General features: G+C 45.4%; 1 protein-coding gene across 7 annotated transcripts in view; it reads left to right on the top strand.

Moving 5' to 3' along the window:
* Positions 1 to 19,288, top strand: part of NF2 (NF2, moesin-ezrin-radixin like (MERLIN) tumor suppressor) — a 103,114-nt gene that overhangs the window by 65,233 nt on the left and 18,593 nt on the right. For 2 of the 7 annotated variants that reach the window (XM_074972869.1, XM_074972873.1), the window contains 3 exons: positions 1,666 to 1,771; positions 13,971 to 14,101; positions 15,825 to 15,984. In XM_074972869.1, the coding sequence (XP_074828970.1) occupies positions 1,666 to 1,771; positions 13,971 to 14,101; positions 15,825 to 15,984 (397 nt within the window). Of the gene's footprint in view, positions 1 to 1,665; positions 1,772 to 13,970; positions 14,102 to 15,824; positions 15,993 to 18,317; positions 18,446 to 19,288 lie in introns of those variants that run through there. The other 5 variants (XM_074972872.1, XM_074972871.1, XM_074972875.1 and 2 more) reach the window with 5 other exon arrangements.

Here is a 19,288-nt window from a genome sequence, read left to right as displayed (position 1 = left end):
CAGGCCTTCCAAACGGTGTGCAGTGAGCCCTTGGTATCTCAGACACCTGTGAGGGCTAGTTGGCCACAAGACTGAGCTGTTTTCTTTCTTTAGGCAGCTGTGTTTGTCAAAAGTAGGCTTCTGCTGAAGGGTAAATGAATGCTAATGTACATATTGGGCCTCCCTGATTTTCTTGTATTTGAGCCTGATGCGGAGAATTCTTATGAGAGAGATGCAATGAGGAAAGAGTGACTAGGAGAGGGACTTTCAGCTACTGGCTTCTGTGGGTGGCTGGAATATAGTCTTCCTTTCAAACTGTCCATAGGACTCTTCTTCCCTGGCTCTTCTTGGAGCACTAACTAGAATGTGCAGCCATTGGCTCAGATTATCACGGAGCTGTAGGATCAGCCAGAGAAACACCTGCCATATTCTCCAAAGTATTTGGCTCCATTAATTAATAACACTGGAGTTTTGCTTCTGGATATTAAACACAATTCATCATTCTCGCCCTTGCTCTGGCATTGCACTCCCAGATCTCTCGCCTTCCTGACTAGTCACGAGGCTTCAGTTGCATGTTGGGCCTGGGGACCCTTTGTGCCAGAGTCCCTGTTGTGTGTTATTCAGAGCCTATGGTATGCCAGAACTCTTGTCACACGTTGCATTTCGTTAGTGGGTGAACTAACTTCCTCCCTGTTATCACTTATGAGTGCATTGAGCTTCAGCCCTCTCGCTTGTTCAATAGCTTTATCCCCAGCCATCCCTTCTCTATCTTGAGCTCCTTGTAAATTCTGATGCAGCAAAGAAGGCTTCCCTCTCTCTCTCTCCTCATCTTTTCTTTTGCTTTCTACCCAGGGAGTGTCCTCAGGAGCTGCCATATATCAAGGATAAATGGTAGAGTTAGAACCCTTTGGCCCTGAGATTGGCATGTTAAAGTCCATATAGGACTTGTTGGGCATTTTCTTCTGTTCCTTTTAGACAACCCTCAGTAGATGATTAATATTCAGAAGACCAAACCTTCTGCTCCCCAAGCCAAAGCTTCCTACCTCTGCTCTGATTTTGATCACTCACTGTATTCCCAAGTTGTCCTCCCCACTCTAGCAGCTTGACCTTATTGTCCAGGTGTCAGTCTTTTTGCAAATGCTAACACAACATCCAGATTTTAGATCTTGCCCTTTTGTGATGTGGATCTCCTGCCGCTTCTTTGTTTGGGTTCTCCACTGCCCTGTAGGCCTGAGACCTGATTAGCCCCTCTCCCACCCCATATTAAACCAGCCTTGGGTGAAACTCGAAGTTCACCACTAAAATTGGGGGGGGAAAACCCTTAAATTTAGGGTGCCCTAAATTGAGCGGGTAACAGCCCCACCTGCAGTATCAGATCCTAGCTAGAAGGAGAAGACCTGGTAGGTCATCTAGCCGGTCTTCTCCATCCTTGGTAGTCAGTGCAGGTTTGTTTTCTTCAGTATTTGTCCAGTCTAGTTGGAAGGTCTCACGTGATTGGGTTTCCACCATTTCCCTTTTGGAAATTATTCTTCAGCTTAATAGATCTCATTTCCAGATAAATCCCAACCCCCACTACACCCACACTTTGGTGTTGCTCCATTTTCCCTTCTCTGACTTTCATCCCACTCCATTCCTTCCCTGTCCATCTCTGATTTGATATTTGTCATTGTTTGTTACTGTGCATAGGGCAAAGGAGGCTGATCAGCTAAAGCAGGATCTTCAGGAGGCTCGAGAGTCCGAGCGGAGAGCAAAGCAGAAGCTCTTGGAGATCACCAGCAAGTCATCCTACATGGTAAGAGTGTTTTGTATTACAGCTCCATTTTTTTCCCAGGAAGAGGGCAGCATCCACTTGAGGGCTTTGAAAGAAGTTGGGCTGTTTTCCATAGTGCCATCTCCTCATCAGGGGGGTTATGAGACTACTTTGTTGTGGAACTCAGTAAGGGGAATTGCAAACTATTTCCTGTGCTCCTCAGCCAAGTCCAGATCTGGTGGTCTGCAGTTTAGCAGAGAACAGACTGCTTCACTCTGTCTCCCATCTACCCTTTTTCTTAATACAAGAACAATGTGGTACAAATGAAATTGAAAAGACAACAGATTTAAACTGAATAAAAATTGTGTTTTGTTAACCTGTGGAGACAAATATAAAGTATTGAGGCCAAGGGCTTAGTAGCATTCAAAATAGGATTAAACACTTTTGTGTGAATAAGGGCATCCTCTGTTTCCTTATATCAGATAAAAATTGATCAGAACCTATAAACATATGCTTCAGGGCATTAACCCAACCTCCCTGTGTTCAGGAAGAAACTTCCCCTGTGAGAGATTACTCTACTCTATAACTGCTAGTAAGAGGATTGCACACCTTCCTTTGATGGATCTGGTACTAGTTGCCATTGAAGACCAAATACTGGGTTAAATGACAGTTGTTCTGATCCAGTCTGGCAATTCCTTTCCTCCTGGCTTTGCTGCTTTTGCTGTAAATCTTATTGGGACCTGTGAATGCCATCAAGTGGTCTCTACCCTGCAGCATACACCTGGTGGCCTTGCTATCCATCCTGTTGTTTGTTAATCCCAAGAGGTGGGAGATTGTGGCGTGAAGGGATGTGAATAATTTCCACAGATACATCCCATGTGGAGCAATTACCAAACCTTTCACCATTTCAGTTTTTCTTTGAAATGCCATCACCTCAAGTAAGTGTTTAAACAAGCAGCATGAAGGTGGTTAGAAGTAAATGACTTCTCGTCCACATTCTTCAAAGCTATCTGCAAATGATCAGAAACTTTTAAGAGACTGAGAAGGAGTACTAGTGGCACCTTAGAGACTAACCAATTTATTTGAGCATAAACTTGCATCTGATGAAGTGAGCTGTAGCTCACGAAAGCTTATGCTCAAATAAATTGGTTAGTCTCTAAGGTGTCACAAGTACTCCTTTTCTTTTTGCGAATACAGACTAACACGGCTGCTACTCTGAAACCTGTCATTATTTTAAGAGACTGCAATGATTAAATGTCTGATACTTCCAGACTTAGGGCCCCTCCACTGAGTGCTAGTTGCCTCTGTGCTTCATAAACCTACTCTTTGAACACACCTAGCTTTACTACCCTATGGACCAACAGACTGCTGGGGTCCAATAACTCTAATAATGACTTTGTCGTACCCAGATGGTGGAGGATTGTGATTTGCAAGCTCAATGGTCATATCAGCCAAGTACCAACAGCTGTGAGGAGATTGCAGCTCCAAGCTCCCTCTGGCTGGTGGGTCTGTCCTTTGTTAAACCCACAAAGCAGAGACTAGTGAGTTCTCTCCTCTCCTGCACACACCCCTCTGTCTCATTCTGTGCTAATCGGCTGCCAGCGTAGATCTATTTTGCCTATAGAATGGAAGTATAATTAAGGGGAAGATTGTTGGACAGAATCAAGCTTCACTCCACCCCTCCAGCTGCATCTGTCCTAGAGGCACTGAATAGAGAATTGTTTTTCCTGCTGTGTTACGTTGCCTTCCTTCCACATCCCCTCCTTTCCTTAGAGGCAGGGGACCTTCTCCCACCAGAGCTCCCAGTATGGAGAAAGAAATGGAATGCCTCACTCTCCTCCCCAGTTACATTGCAGAGGTTCCCTGTGGATTTGCTGGTGCTCCTGCTTCTGCCCTTCGGGTTAACTCTGCAGGTACCAACACGTCACACCAGCTCAGAGGCTGCTATTTTCCAAGGTGCCAAATATCAGTAGTATGCGAGTATGGCCACTGTAATTTCATAAGTACAGCAATACTTTGCTATGTACATATTTTTAAAGCTCTCTCTCCTGTCCTTCCGTTGCTGTGCCTGTCTGTTTTGCTTTTCCCATGCGGTCTCTCTCTTGCTGCTCTGCTCTGCTGCATGTGTGTTCCAGGGCAGTCAAGTGATATGTACTGAAATCCTGTTCTTGCACATTGCTTCAGCGAGCTGGCTTCTGGTAAGTCCTCCTTCCTTGCCAGCATGCAGAGGGACCCAGCTGGGCAAGAGCCTTCAAAGAAAGAGAATAAGAACATAGTGGCTTAAGGGGGATCAGGAGATGTGTCCCTCAGGTGAATGGTAGCTCTGTCTAATACACAGTACAGTACCCAGACTTCCTCTCTCTGTTAATCAGCCTGTCCCACTGAACATATTCATTCTTGTCTCATTCCTGTACTTTGGTTACGCAGTCCCTCAACTCCAGAGCCGGCAGGACCCAATACCTCTGTGCTGCCTAAGGAAGGAGAGGAGGAATCATAGAATATCAGGGTTGGAAGGGACCTCAGGAGGTCATCTAGTCCCTCCCCCTGCTCAAAGCAGGACCAATCCCCAACTAAATCATTGGAGGAGGAGAGCAGGAGGTGGCTAAGCTACAGAAAGGACAGGAGGAGACTGTTACTATTTTTGTAACTCAATCTTCCACCAAACAAACTGGTGGTAGATATGCTTTATAAAAGTTGCTAAGTTGTTCTCAGAGCTCTTGAAGCCCATGGCCAGCGTGCTTTTAGGTTTTTTTATGTTACCAAGCAGAGAGAATTAGGCTTATTTAGGGCCAGTATGTGAATTTGAGTCTCAGATCAGCAGGAGTATGAGGCTTCTTTGCACGACTCTTCAGTGACTCAGTTGGGGCTGATTGGCTCCAAAGGGAGTGTTATCAGGTTCCCATCAGTGGGAAGGCGAGAGGGTCTCTACGTAGCTAAGGGGGGAACCCCCTTGAGACTCTGAGAAGAGCGTGATGGATCCTTTACAATCAATGATATCATGCTTTTCAGATGCGACTCTTGATCTCGGCTCTCAGCAGCTACCTTCACTCCCTCTCCTTGCTTAATGATCTACCCCAGCCCTTTGTTTTTTTCCATTCATGGTACCTCTTGTATCTCATTATTTCAGTGTGCCCTCAGCCTACTTCACTTCCCTTGGATACTGAACACTCCAGGCAGTTCTAAATATTGTCTACCTTTCTTTGATCTTTTTAGCATAACCAGTTCTCCTGTGCTTGCCCCAAATTTTCCAGCTGGCAAGGACAAAAGAAGACGGCAACTTACAGGGCATGACTGTGACATGGCTTTGTCTTCATTCCTTCTGCCAATCAGTGTCTTCCATGCCTTCAGGCACTTAAACCTTACCTCTTGGTATATTTATATTAATAAATATAGACTAACATGCAGACTGTTAGTGTATATTTATTAAGTGCAAGAGACTGGTAGTGTAGCATTAAGGTTGTGCAGTTAAAATCACTTCAAGGGAGGAAAAGCAAAAGTTCTTCAATTGATGTCCCTTTTTGTGCTCCACTTCAGGTGTCAGTGAGGCCCAGCACCATCAACTGGAGATTTTCGGCAGCAGTGTCTGTCAGGGCCATGTGTGCATAGTAGTGGTTTCGTGCTCCTGTTGGCACCTTGACTAGTGCGCGACCTGACCCCCTCAGTTCCTTCTCAACCATCCTCAGCCTGAGACAGAGCTCTGGGGAAGTGTTCCAATGTCATCTTCTACAAGAAATAGTTTAGATAAGTTAGTTGTATACTTAATAAGAGATTAGTTAGTTTAAAAAATTTTTTTTTCTCTTCTTCATTGTTCCCCCTGGGAACACTCAACTGCCTGAATGATGCTTGGTTCCCCAGGCTTTAAGAGATGTGGCCCCTGCCGCGAAGCGATGCCGGTCTCCAATGGATACTCCTTGTGTTTCCGATGCCTTGGTGAGTTGCATCACCCTCAAAAGTTTGCTCACTGTAGTAGTCTCAAAGTGAGAACCAGGTGTGACCATGATCTCCACCTCAAACCGATTCTTATGGAGAAATTGCTCCAACCGAACTGGAACAATAGACCTCCCCATCCACTTCGGAATCAACTAAAGACAAGGCTCAGTCCTCGACAGTTTCGAAGAAAAGAGTATCGACCTCTCCGCAGAGAGAACCACAAAAAAAGACTTTCTCCTGACTGGTCGCTGTCCTTGGTTCTGACCACCACACGGGTGAGCACCTTTAAGGCACTGGGCACCTCCAGCACTGTCTGTACCGGGCCATCTGCTGAGCCCAAAACAAGAGACACGGAGTCAAGGCATAAACATAGACATGCCTCCTCCACGGCACCGACTACAATGGTGTGAGAAACTGCACAGAGACCCTCGCTGACAGTCATGCCGCCACCACCTGCACCATCGACTTTGTCAGCATCGATGGACAGAGTCCAAGATGGTGCCGCCCACACAGGCTAAATCGAGCTGCAAGACACTGGCTCACTCTATGGCTCCATCTAGGACTACATTGTCGGTACCACAAGTACTGCAAGCAATAGCATCACAACAATTTCTCAGTCAAACAGACATTTCAGCCTCCTCAGTACCTCAGTCCCCCTTCTTCAGTACTGATGGCTCTCCAGAATGCATCGCCACAGACCAGCCTATACCGCCTATTGCACCATCAATGCTGAGTGACGAAGAGAATGACGAAGAGGAGGAGAGTGCCTTTTCTTCGCAGCATTCCTCCCCTACAGAATGCGGAGTACCAGGGGTACCCTTTACGGTCTAAAACTCAGCATAGGCACGCAGTCCATCCATGGTATAGACAGCCCTGGATGTGTCCCCCTGTGCCAATCCCCATGCAGTGGCCACCCTAGGCCCCATAGGCGGCATACAGGGCTCATAATATCGGACCAGTATCTCCACCTACAGGCGAACTCAGATCACCTCCACCATCTCCCAGTCCACAAACCTCAGTAGCCGAGGAGGACACTGAATAAGAGCCCGTATCACCGCTGACAATTCCTCTTCATCGCCAGATGAAGCCATTATGCCACCACCTCCTACCGTGGCATATGATTTCAAACAGTTTCAAGAACTGTTCAAAAGAATTGCATTGAGCAAGGACAGCCCCCTGGAGGAGGTCCAGGACACACAGTACTAACTGTTACAGATTTTACAAACCTCATCCACTTCTAAGATCCTCTTGGCCATAAATGACACCATCCTGTAAACAGCAGAGAAGGTATGGCAAACGCCAGCTACCATCCCACCAACGTGCAAGAGGGCAGACAGGAAATATTATGTGCCAGCCAAAGGAATGGATTTACTCTTCTCCCACCCACCACCCAACCCTCTAGTAGTTGAGGCAGCAAACTAACGTGGCAAGCATCCACATTACAGGTCCACTCCGCAGGGCAAGGACCGCATGAGGCTCGACCTCTTTGGGAGGAAAGTATATTCCTCAGCAACTTTGCAGTTCAGAGTAGCCAATTACAGTGCTCTCCTACAAAGTACTACCACAATAATTTTGGCAAATTATATGAATTTACCAACAGTCTGCCGGAAGAGAAGCAGGACCAATTTAGAGCCATATTGATGGAGGGACAACTGGCAGCCAGAAAGGCCTTGCAAGCATCCCTGAACGTCGCTGACACAGCAGCACAAGCAACAGCTACAGTGGTTGTCATCTGTAGGGTGTTACGGCTACAATCTTCAGGAATTCCAAAAGAGTTGCAAGTGAAAGTAGAAGATCTCCCTTTCGATAGGGAAAAACTATTTTCCACCAAAACCAATGAGGTCTTGAGCGACTCTCTGCACACTGGGTACTTACACACGTCCCACCAAACGGAAGCGCTACCAACCATACCCACAACATAGAGACGCATCATTCCAGAGACCCTATGAGACGCAAAGACAAAGACTGAGACCATCTCTGGCTACCAACAGTCTCATCACAGCTGACAGCGAACAAACAGTTTTGAAAGATTGGTCCAGGGTCTGAACAACCTCCCCCACCAGACAGCACCACTGACAAATACATCTCACTTATTTGGCCATCGATTGCGACCATTCATGGGCAACAATCACCATGGACTGTTGGGTCTTAGAAGTCAAGATTGGCTATGCTATCCCCTTTACCTCTTGCCCACCCACCTTACTCCTGTCCCCATCCCTCTTCAGGTACTCTTCTCACGAGCACCTTCTATGACAAGAAGTAAACCATCTTTTTCAACTTGGTGTTGTGGAACTAGTACCTCTGCAATACAGGGGGAAGGGTTTCTACTCCCACTACTTCTTAACCCAGAAGAAAAACTGGGGATGGAGGCCTATCCTAGATCTCAGGACGCTCAACAAGTTCGTCCAATCCCAGAGATTCAAGATGGTCACACTAGGTATGAGAATACCTGCGCTGGAATGTGGGCACTGGTTTTCAGCCCTCAATCTACAAGATGCATATTTCCACATTACCATACACCCAGTTCATAGACAATTCTTGCGATTCACAGTAGGAAGCAACTACTACCAATACAGGGTTCTACCCTTCGGTCTTTCCACTGCACCAAAGGTCTTCTCCAAAACTCTCAGGGTAGTTGCAGCACACCTCTGTAGACAAGGAACAGTGATTTTCCTGTACCTAGACGATTGCCTCATGAAAGGCCCTACCCAGATGGCAGCGACAGAGATCACCCAGAGAGCCCTCACACTCTTCCGGAACCTAAAACTATAAATAAACATACAAAAGTCAACCCTTGTGTCCGTGCAGCAGTTGGACTTCATGGGGGTGCACCTTGATTCCATACAGGTCAGAACGGCACTACCAGTGAACAGATTCATGACAATGATCAACCTCATCTCAGTATTCAACACTAGTCCACGAATCACTGCATGAACCTGCCTGTAATTGTTAGGCTATAAGGCAGTTACAACCTTCATAGTAAGACACACAAGACTACACATGCACTGCCTTCAAGAGTGGCTGAGTTCGGTGTATACACGCAACAAACACAGCCTAAACAGAAACCTAACACCACCACCAAAGGTACTGGAATCCCTACAGTGGTGGACAAGACCAGAGAATGTGTGTGCGGGGATCCCCTTTCATCAGGATCTGCCATTGATGATAATCACAACAGACACCTCATCTGATAAGCTTGGGCGTCCTCCTGTACCACCATACAATTCAAGGCAGATGGTCACATGTGGAGACCCAACTCCATGTCAACCTACTAGAACTGCAAGCAGTACACAATGCCTGTCTCTACATTCTGCCACTCATAAAGAAAGGAACAGTACGAGTGATGACCAACAACATTGCATGCATGTTTTATATCAATCAACAAGGAGGGGCAAGTTCCCACTCGACATGCAGTGAGGCCATGAAATTATGGAACTAGTGCATCCACCGCCACATAAACATCTTGGCCTCCTTCCTCCCCGGATGTCAGAACATGACAGTGGACACTCTGTGCAGACAGTTCTCTCAAGACCACGAATGCGAAATGAACCACACAGTCCTATAATCCATATTGCAGCAATGAGGCTTTCCTCCTATCGATTTGTGTGCAACATCACTACACCACAAGTGACCACTCTTCTGCTTGAGAGCAGGATTGGGACCTCAGTCATTAGGGGATGCCTTCCTCATCACATAGAATCATAGAATATCAGGGTTGGAAGGAGGTCATCTGGTCCAACCCCCTGCTCAAAGCAGGACCAATCCCCAGTTTTTGCCCCAGATCCCCAAGTGCTCCCCCCAGGATTGAACTCTCAACCCTGGGTTTAGCAGGCCAATGCTCAAACCACTGAGCTATCCCTCCCCTCCTATATGCATTCCCACTGATTCCACTGCTCTTGAGGGTGATACACAAGATACGTGCCAACAAGGCCAAGGTCATACTGATAGCCCCAATCTGGCCCAGACAGACCTGGTATCCCTACCTAATGCGCATGGCGGTATGTGTCCCACGAACTTTCCCATGAAGAACAGACCTTCTCTCTCAGGACAACAGTCAGGTTCTCCACCTGAACCTGGAGAAACTTCACCTGAAAGTGTGGCTCCTTCATGGTTCTATCACCACAAACTAGCCTGTTCGGAACAGGTTAAACACATGTTATTGAACAGCAGGAGGTCAACCACATGTAATGCTTACCTTAAAAAGCAGAAAAGATTCTCCATATGGCGCCAGAACAAATAGTTCACTACAAGCACAACACTACTTCTGCTAGTGTTGGACTACCTACTAGAATTAAAGAATTTGGGCCTGTCCATAAGCTCCATTAAAGTACATCTCATGGCGATTACAGTTTTCCATCGTAAGATTGACAGAATATCGATATTCGCGCATCTAATCACCAAACATTTCCTCACTGGCATACAGAATCTCTATCTGGAAGTGCAGCAACCTGCATGGGATCTAAACCTGGTTCTCAAACGCTTCACCAGACCCCCATTTGAAACTCTGGCTATTTGCTTCTTGCTCCATCTATTGATGAAGGTAGTATTATTGGTCGCAATCAGCTCCGCCAGACGAGTAAGTGAGATAGGAACACTAATGGCCAATCCCCCATACACTGTATTTTTTAAGGACAAGGTCACATTGAAACCTCATCCAAAATTCCTCCCTAAAATATCATCATCCTTCCATCTAAACCAACCTATTCACCTTCCCACATTTTATCCCAAACCGCATGGGAGCACACGAGACTGTTTTGCACTCTCTAGATGTTAGATGCGCAATAAGTTTTACCTGGACAGAACAAAGCCTTTCCGAAAATCTCTAAGGCTTTTCGTCTCCACGATGGAGTGATCCAAGGACTCTAGTATATCTACAGAGACACAGTCTAAATGGATCTCCAGGTGCATCCAACTCTGTTACCAAATGAATAAAACAGAACTGCCAAGAGGGCTCAGATCTCACTCTACCCGACATCAATAGCTTTCATGAACAATGTACCAGTCCCAGACATCTGCAGAGCTGCTACTTGGGCCTCTGAGCATATGTTCGTCAACCACTATGCAATTACCCAAGACTCATGATCAGACTCTATACTAGGCCTAACTGTGTTTTTCTCCACTATGCACACAACTCCAAAGTCCGTCCCTGCACTCTGTGTCCATAGCAGGGCACAGCTCTACAATCACCTGAAGTGGAGCACCCACACGGACAGCACTCGAAGAAGAGGAGAAGGTTACTCACCTTGTGCAGTAACTGAGGTTCTTCAAGATGTATGTCTCTGTGGGTGCTCCACTACCCACCCTCCTCTTCTCTACTTGGGAGTTCGCAGTAAGGACTCTACAGTAAAGAAGGATTTGAGGGGCATCTAGTCGTACACACACTAGTCAAGGCGCCAACAGCGCCGCAAGATGACTACTGTGCACATGTGGTCCTGATGGACGCTGCTACCGAAAATCTCCAATTGATGGCACTGGGATGCACCGACATCTGAAGTGGAGCACCCACAGGGATACACATCTTGAAGAACCTCAGTCACCACACCAGGTGAGTAACCTTCTCTTAAACCGCCTCAGTTTAGTAATCACAGTTTGCGCTGGGAATTTCTCACCTTCACTCGTTTCAAGTTTCAGAGTAGCAGCAGTGTTAGTCTGTATTCGCAAAAAGAAAAGCAGGACCTGTGGCACCTTAGAGACTAACCAATTTATTTGAGCATAAGCTTTCGTGAGCTACAGTTCACTTCATTGGATGAATTTGTTAGTCTCTAAGGTGCCACAAGTACTCCTTTTCTTGTTACAAGTGTAACCTAGGATTACTGCAAATGAGAGAAGTGAGATGGGAAAATATTTCCCCCAGATTTGAAGCTGTTGTACCTGATAGCACTTTGTGTATAATTGGTTTCACTGTTCTTTGCTCCCTGTCCATTCTCCGGTGCATATGATCAGTTAGCCTGTTCTTCACCTGCTTAGGTGGCTCTTCCATACAGCAACAGTGGAGAGAGAGAGGAATGTAGTTGTATAACCACAGAAAGTTGACATGGGAGCTCAACAGATGTAATATCTGAAACTACTGTTAAAATTTGTAAAACTTGAAATCTAGTAATTTTTTAACAAAATATTTAAGGGCAAAAAAGGAACCATTATCATCATCTAGTCTGACTTCCTGCATAGGCCAGAAAACTTCATACAGGTAAAGCTGTCCAAAGTGCCTAAGTCCCACTGAAAGTCCATGAGATTCAGGGTCTGTCTACACTGCAGTCAGGAGGTGTGACTGCAGCAAGTGTAGACTTGCCCAAGCTAGCTTTCAGAGTAGCAGCCGTGTTAGTCTGTATGTGATCTAGCTAGCTTGAATAACAATAGCATTGAAGCCGCGGCAGCATGGGCTGAACAACGCTTCCCAGGACACTGGATATATACCCAAGCAGCTAGCTCACGCTGCCATGGCTTCATTGCTATTGTTGTTCAAGCTAGCTCGATCATGTCTATGCATGCCGCAGTCACACCTTTGATTGCAGTGTAGACATACCCTTAGGCTCTTCAGTCACCTAGGCACTTTTGTCTATTTTGTCTCTCTCTGAGATTCTGGAATTTAGAGTCACAGGTGTCCCTTTGAAGAGTCTCACAGCAATATTAACTTGACTGCACTGCACACAAAAGCAGCAGGATAAGCTGTGTGTTGGAAAAGAAAGAGGAGTAGGAAATGGTATTTACACTGCATGCACAAAGTGGGTAAATTAACATAACCCTTGTGCCAGGCCAAGCATCTAGCTTCAGCTGCCTTGTTCTCACTGCTTTTGCTTATACAATATGTTCCCATTTCAGCTCCAGTTCTTCAGGACAAATGAAATGATGTCCCACTGGATTTGCTCATTGCAAGCGAGGGACAAGCTCCTATTGCCTGTGAAGTTTATGCCTATGGCAAGGGAGGGAGGATTATTGTGCAGAGTAAATCCATTGCTATCCCAATCAGACCTGCTGCTGCCAGCCTTGGACTAGCTATAACAGTCCTTGGATTATCTTAATCTAGGGAGGAAGGGAGGGAGACCAAGCACAGTATTCTAGTCTGTGAAATCCGCAGACAGTTCCTGCCCTCGGTCCCAGAGTCAATACACACAAAGCATGGCCTTATTCTTGACAGTTATTGTCAAACCTCCCACCAGCCTGTAGTCCTTTATAACACCTTTTGCTATGATCCCCCAAGACAAACAAAGTTGGGGCAGGTCAGCCTTTGGCTAGGAGACCTTAAAGGAATAGTGTGTGCAGGAATTGGTGTTGGTGATTTTAGTACATGGCGCTCTTTCCTTTGAGTCAGTAATGAGCCGGTTCCTCAGCATAATACTAGAGGATGCTGTGTGAGATGAGGTGCCATCTTCCAGATGAAGCTTAAAACGGATGTTCTGGCCAATCGTGACAATTGAATATACCATGGAACTTTGCAAGGGTCAGGATGTGTTTGTGTCTGAGGTCCTGACCGGTTTCTGATTTGGATAATTCCATTCTGCCACCCTTTTCTCTGCACTTCCAATTGATTCTTCTGTCATAGAGGGTTTTGTACTAGCACCCTTTGCTTCCTGTCCTTAACTGGTATGCAGTTTTACTGTTAAATAGCTGCCGAGTTTCACCCCAGAGGCAGCTGCCTTCCAGCAGTCTTTAGTGATCCTTGTGTATATATATATTAAATAAAAATAATACCTAGCTTTTATATAGTGCTCTTCTTCAATAGATCTCAAAGGTCAGTATTATTATCCCCATTTTACAGATGGGGAAACGGAGGCATGGAGAGGCAAAGTTACTTGCCCAGGGTCACTCAGCAGGCCAATGGCAGAGCTGGGAATAGAGCCCATGTCCGTTGAGTCACAGTTCAATTCTCTATGCACTGGGCCATGCTGTCTCTCCTAAAGCGCTTAAAGTGTTAGAAATCCTTCAGCATGAAAGGCACTATGTTTAATATAAGTAGTTATCTTTTATTTCCGCTGTGGCATATGCTAGGTTCTTCCGATGGTTTTGATAATGAAGGTATGAGTCACATTGTCCCAGCAATACTCTCAGACCCCTGTACACAGTAAATGAGATACTTTCTTGATCAATGTCGTTGGAGGCAGCATAACGTCCTTCAAAAGGGATGCAGTGAATTAGCACATAGCCAGCATTGTCCATGCAGTCAGTGAGCCAGCTCTTCACTAAAGCACAATTACGTAGCTTCTTGTATTACAGGGTCAGCCATTGTCTTATCTTTTTAGCTTTCTGCTACAGAGTGCTTCCAGATAGCAGTGGCTGTGTGTCCAAAGATGATTAATCTGTGCTTTCTCTTTAGCAGCCCATGAACTCAGGTATGACAGCGCTGCCTGCTGACCTGCCAAGTTTCAACCTCATCAGTGAGAGCCTCTCCTTTGACTTCAAGGATACAGACATGAAGAGACTTTCCATGGAAATAGAGAAAGAGAAGTATGTAGTTGCTTCCACAATCTGTGTGCACAAGTCAGAATAGTTCCTTGTGTAGCACAACTGAAAATGAATGTTGTTACGCCTGATGAATTTGGCCTATTGTTCTGAAATGGTAGATCTCTGATTGGTGGCAATGTGAGGCAAAATGGGAAGGCCTCAACATTTCAATCTGCTGGAGCAGACCAACAGAGTCCCTGCCAGGCATGTGGTGTAGTTAAGAAACTTAGTCTCCTGTCCTCCAGGATGGGTTCTCTATGTTGCCCTGGTGGATCCTGATTCATTGAGACCAAGAGCTTAGCAGGATTCAAAACAGGTTTGAACAATGAGACCTGTTCAGTTACCATGTTAAAAAACAGACGGGATATACAGTCATCTGCCGTGGACATGAGCTAGCCACTAACTTCTTGGGATTTGAATGAAATTTCTCCTATAGTCCGGTTAGTCCATAACTATCCATTCTGGGATTTCTTGAACCTCTCAATTATCTGGTGCTGACCACTGTTGTGGTGAGATATTCAACTAAATGGACCACACTCTGATACGGTATGGCAGTTCCTATGTTTTTACCGTTTATGGGAAACTTGAGATACAGAGAGGTTAAATGACTTGTCCAAGGCCACAAAGGAGAGGATTAGAGCTGGGATAAGATCTCAGGAGTTTCCAGTTTCCAGTCCAGTGCTTAAATCACTAGATCACATCATCCCTCTCTAACCACACAGCTCAAATGATAAGGACAAAAATATTCTGTCTGTGTTGATCCACTGCAGGAATGTCTGCACTCTTCAGGTGCTTGGGTGCAGTTCGTAACAGGGCCTCACGCTTAGCAAGGTAACTGGGGATGTGCTGGTATTTTGCAGTCTCTGCATGCTTGGCCATGTGTTATTGCTTGGGTCTCGGTACTGAGTCACAGTCTTGGTTGCCTAGAGTGTGCTAGGCAATGCATTATGGGAGACAATTAAGGTCAAGAGTGACTAACCATTTTAGGGTTCAGAGTAGCAGCCATGTTAGTCTGTATTCGCAAAAAGAAAAGGAGTACTTGTGGCAACTTAGAGACTAACAAATTTATTTGAGCATAAGCTTTCGTGAGCTACAGCATCCGATGAAGTGAGCTGTAGCTCACAAAAGCTTATGCTCAAATAAATTTGTTAGTCTCTAAGGTGCCACAAGTACTCCTTTTCTTTTAACCATTTTAGGTGCATCAGTTTTTGGGGTCCTTGACACCTTAAGGAGACCTATATTTGAGACAGTGCTGAGCCCCCACCCTCTAAAAATCAGGACCCTTTAAGACATTTTAAGGCACCCAAAATCACTAGTCACTCTTGGGAAATCTGGCCTAGATGAATTGAGAACTTCATACATTTTGGTAGACTGGGTTTATAAATACACTGTAGCGTAGAACAGCATTGTTCAAACCGGTAGCTCTCGTTGGAATTGCAGAGGACTAACCAGCATCATGCTGCAGCTACTAGCAGAGATGCGGAGGTGTATAAACATCATCTGGCCATGCTAAACTGGCTATTTTTTCATACCTACATGACATAGTTTTGCTCTTGAATTGGCTGTCTGGCATCTATTTTTAATAATGAGCAAACTGCTCAGTGTAGTTCACCGTACAGCATAAACTAGTGTAATCAATTTCATGCTCTGGGCATGATGAAATTAAAAGCCCCTATCAGTTGTCATGGAACCACGTAACCACAAGGCTGTGTATTGGGTGTGCCAGAGTGGAGTACATGGAGAAGAGCAAGCACCTGCAGGAGCAACTGAACGAATTGAAGACCGAGATTGAGGCGCTGAAACTGAAGGAGAGGGAGACAGCGCTGGATATACTGCACAACGAGAATGCCGACCGAGGCAACAGCAAGCACAACACTATTAAAAAGGTACCCAGGTTCCTACCTTGCTCCTCATGAAATCTTCCTATGTTTTTAAACAGGGCTTAGACTTTGCTCAAGGAGTCAATAATAATATTTTGATTTAGGTGTTTGTCCATGAATGCTTAATCCAGACCATGATTTAGAGAGACTCTGTGCAAGAACTCTAGGTAGTTCAGACTGGTGTGTGTGTGTTAGTTACAGCTTGTCTTCACTATGGGGGTAAGTCAACCTAAGTTATGCTACTCCAGTTACGTGAATAACCGTAGCTGGAGTCGACATAGCTTAGGTCGACTTACCCGGGTGTCGTCACTACGCTGTATTGATGGGAGATGCTCTCTGGTCAACATACCTTAACTCTTCACAGAGAGCTGTACCGGAGAGTGCTCTGCCGTTGATTTAGTGGGACTTCACTAGATCTGCTAAATTGATCCTTGCTACATCGATTGCAGCAGCATGGATCTTCCCTTAGTGAAGACCAGCCCTTAGTCTGGGAACTAGAGAGCCAGGAAAAACCACAAGGGTCTCTTTTTGTCCAGCAGCATCAATAAAGCTTTTTGTTTATATTCATCACAGCCGACTCCTGTCTATTTCCATGCTGTGAGAGATACTACACTATATGTTCCTGAATTATGGATCCTAGGTGGAGAAGCCTAGTCTGGATCTAGGCAGCCAGTAGTCTCAACCCTTCCCATCTCACTTACCATAGAAAGACGAAAAGGGGGCAGGTGGGTGTGTCAGGTTGACTGGTCCTAAATCTTGTAAAGCTTTAAAAACTCATAGTAAAATTCTTGAATTGCACCTATTCCATGAGGTAATTGTTCATTACCCCTTGTTTCAAGTCACTATCTGGATCCAGGAGCTACCTGTACTTGGCCAAAGGATTTAAAATGACTCTGCCTTACTGGCATCAGCATTAAGCAAATGAAAAGGTCCCAACAAAACTTATCCCTTTTTAAAAACTGATCCAATTTCTTCTGTTGCTGAGAAACTCTGCTACTCAGTCCCCCCAACAGGGGAAATTTTAACAAGGGGCTGATTTTATTATTATTTTTATTATAATGGGAAATCCAAGCATAAGGAGTGGCTTCCACCCAGGCTTTCTTACAGTCTTTCTTTTGAAGGGTTTAGAACTCCTAAGATATATGCCAGAGGCTACAATTTAAAGGGGACAATGCCAGTGTTAAAATCATACTTTAAAAATTAGATCTTCCCTGTGTTACTAATCCCACCTGAAAGTATTAAAACAAAGCATTTCAAAGTTCTGATTTGCTCTGCCTTTCACCATGGAGTGTTTGATTTTACTGTCCCAACTGAATGAGGAACAAAGAGTAAAATAATCTAGCAGTTTCACTTCCTAGTTCTCCTGTTCTAGCCCTATGGTGCCTGGGTTTCCAGTTGAGAGAGAGAGATACTGATACTTAAATGCTCACAGACCTTGTGTTTTTAGAGTCTGGAAGCCTTTTTGTTCATATTAGACTTTGATAAAGCTCTCAGTTTACACTGCTGGAGAGTCCCCTTTTAAGCTGAAAATGCTAAATTTGACCTCTGTACACAATCTCAAAAGCTGTTGGCAGAGAGGAGAGAGAGTCCCATTTGTCTCATTCAGGAAGGTGGCTAGGCATTCATAAATCGTGAGTGAATCGTCATTGCAATCAGGACGGTCTACTCAGTCTTTGTTCACTAGCTGAAGCTTGAGTCTTGTCCTCTCCACTTGTCTTCTGAAGTATTTTCTAAGGGGGCAGCAACAGAGAAGCTCTGGCACCACTAGGTCATGTTGCCTAGTGGATAAAACACTGGACAAGGCCTCAGAAAATTAGGGTTCTGTTCCCAGGGCAGCCACTGCCTGCTGCCCTTGGGCAAGTCACTTCACCCGTGCCTCAGTTTCCCCATCTGTAAAATGGGGCTAATGCTACTGACCTGCTTTATAAAGCGCTTTTGAGATCTGCCAACGAACAGCACTACCTAAGAGCTAGGGATTATTGTTATTTATTATCTCAGTCAGTGGAGCAAAGATTTTTAAAAACTGAGTCTGTTAGCAAGAGGAGTTAAACTAAATACTCAGACAACTTGTTTCATGCCATCTGGGTATGAGGAGGGGTTTAATCTTTACCACTATGACGGAAGGGGAGATTTGAGACACCTGACATAGAAAATTATATCAATAGTTTTTCCCTACTTAACTAATAACCCTCTCACCTCTCCTGGACACTGCTAAACACTCCAGCCCGACAGGCAAACTGTACAGATTGCACAAATGACTTGGCGCTGCTCAAATCACAGAGGAATTTGTTTTGTTTTGTTTTTTGTTTGTTTTTGTTCATTTTACTTTGCTGGTTTAGCCTCAAGCCCAAGGCAGAAGACCTATCTGCATTTGAGACTTCAAAGTAGGTTATTCCAAGGTACTCTGTGTGTGGTGATGGGATCACCGTCTGTAATACTAACCTGCGCATGAGCTTGCCTGTGAAACATGCTGCTATAGCCAACTGTCAGTGCTGCAGCCCCCAAAGTGCACCATGAGCCTGAGTCACCTCAGCAGTGTGCTTTGCAAGCGCAAAAGCCAGTGCCATGTCCCGTCCCATCCTTATGTGGATCAGAAGAGCATGTAATAGACAGCAGGATTGTTGTGTCTCATCTTGTTTGTGGGGTTCACAGCTTTTGTCTATTCACTTCTGTCCAAAGTCCTCTTGGTGGTGTCCTCCTTGATGAAAGCTGAACTGGGACAGTAAGTGGGGAGTGGAATAAATGCGGAATGCCTCACATGCCTGATCCCACTTCACTGCATGTGGGTGGAAATCTACCAGAGAAATGGATGACCTTTGCAGACTCCGCAGGGTGTTGCAAAGTAAAGTGGAAGTTGCTTCCTCCTCCATTTGCTGCAGATGAAAATTCATGAGTTTAAAAAAAAAACAAAAAAACCCCAACCTCAACTTAAATTCACTCTTGATGCTGCCACTTGTGCTTCAAAACTGCCCTGTGGAAGCCATGCCTCTGTCTCGGAGCAGAGCAACCGGTGAACATAGAGTCAGCATCTCTCGGCTGAGAGTTGCTTATTCAAGAGTAGCGTCAAGGGAAACAACTGAAGCCAGCCAGTATCTGGAAGCATCAACCAGGCAGGCGTGCAGCTAAAGCTAGTCCTGTGAGACTAGCACAGTTAGAATTGTTTGCCACAATTGGTACGCAGAGACTGGTATTCTCAGTTTTAAGGGCCGCATTCTCGTTCCTTGTCTGCAGTCCTGTAGAATCCTGGAAATGGAAAAGACCTTTAAGTCCCATCTTGCCCATCCCATTGGGAGCACAGTTGTTCTCTATA

This window comes from Natator depressus, chromosome 15 (genome assembly GCF_965152275.1).
Source record: "Natator depressus isolate rNatDep1 chromosome 15, rNatDep2.hap1, whole genome shotgun sequence".
Lineage (NCBI taxonomy): Eukaryota > Metazoa > Chordata > Testudines > Cheloniidae > Natator > Natator depressus.
The sequence above is the reverse complement of the archived record's forward strand: the minus strand, read 5'-3'. Positions and strand labels throughout refer to the sequence as shown.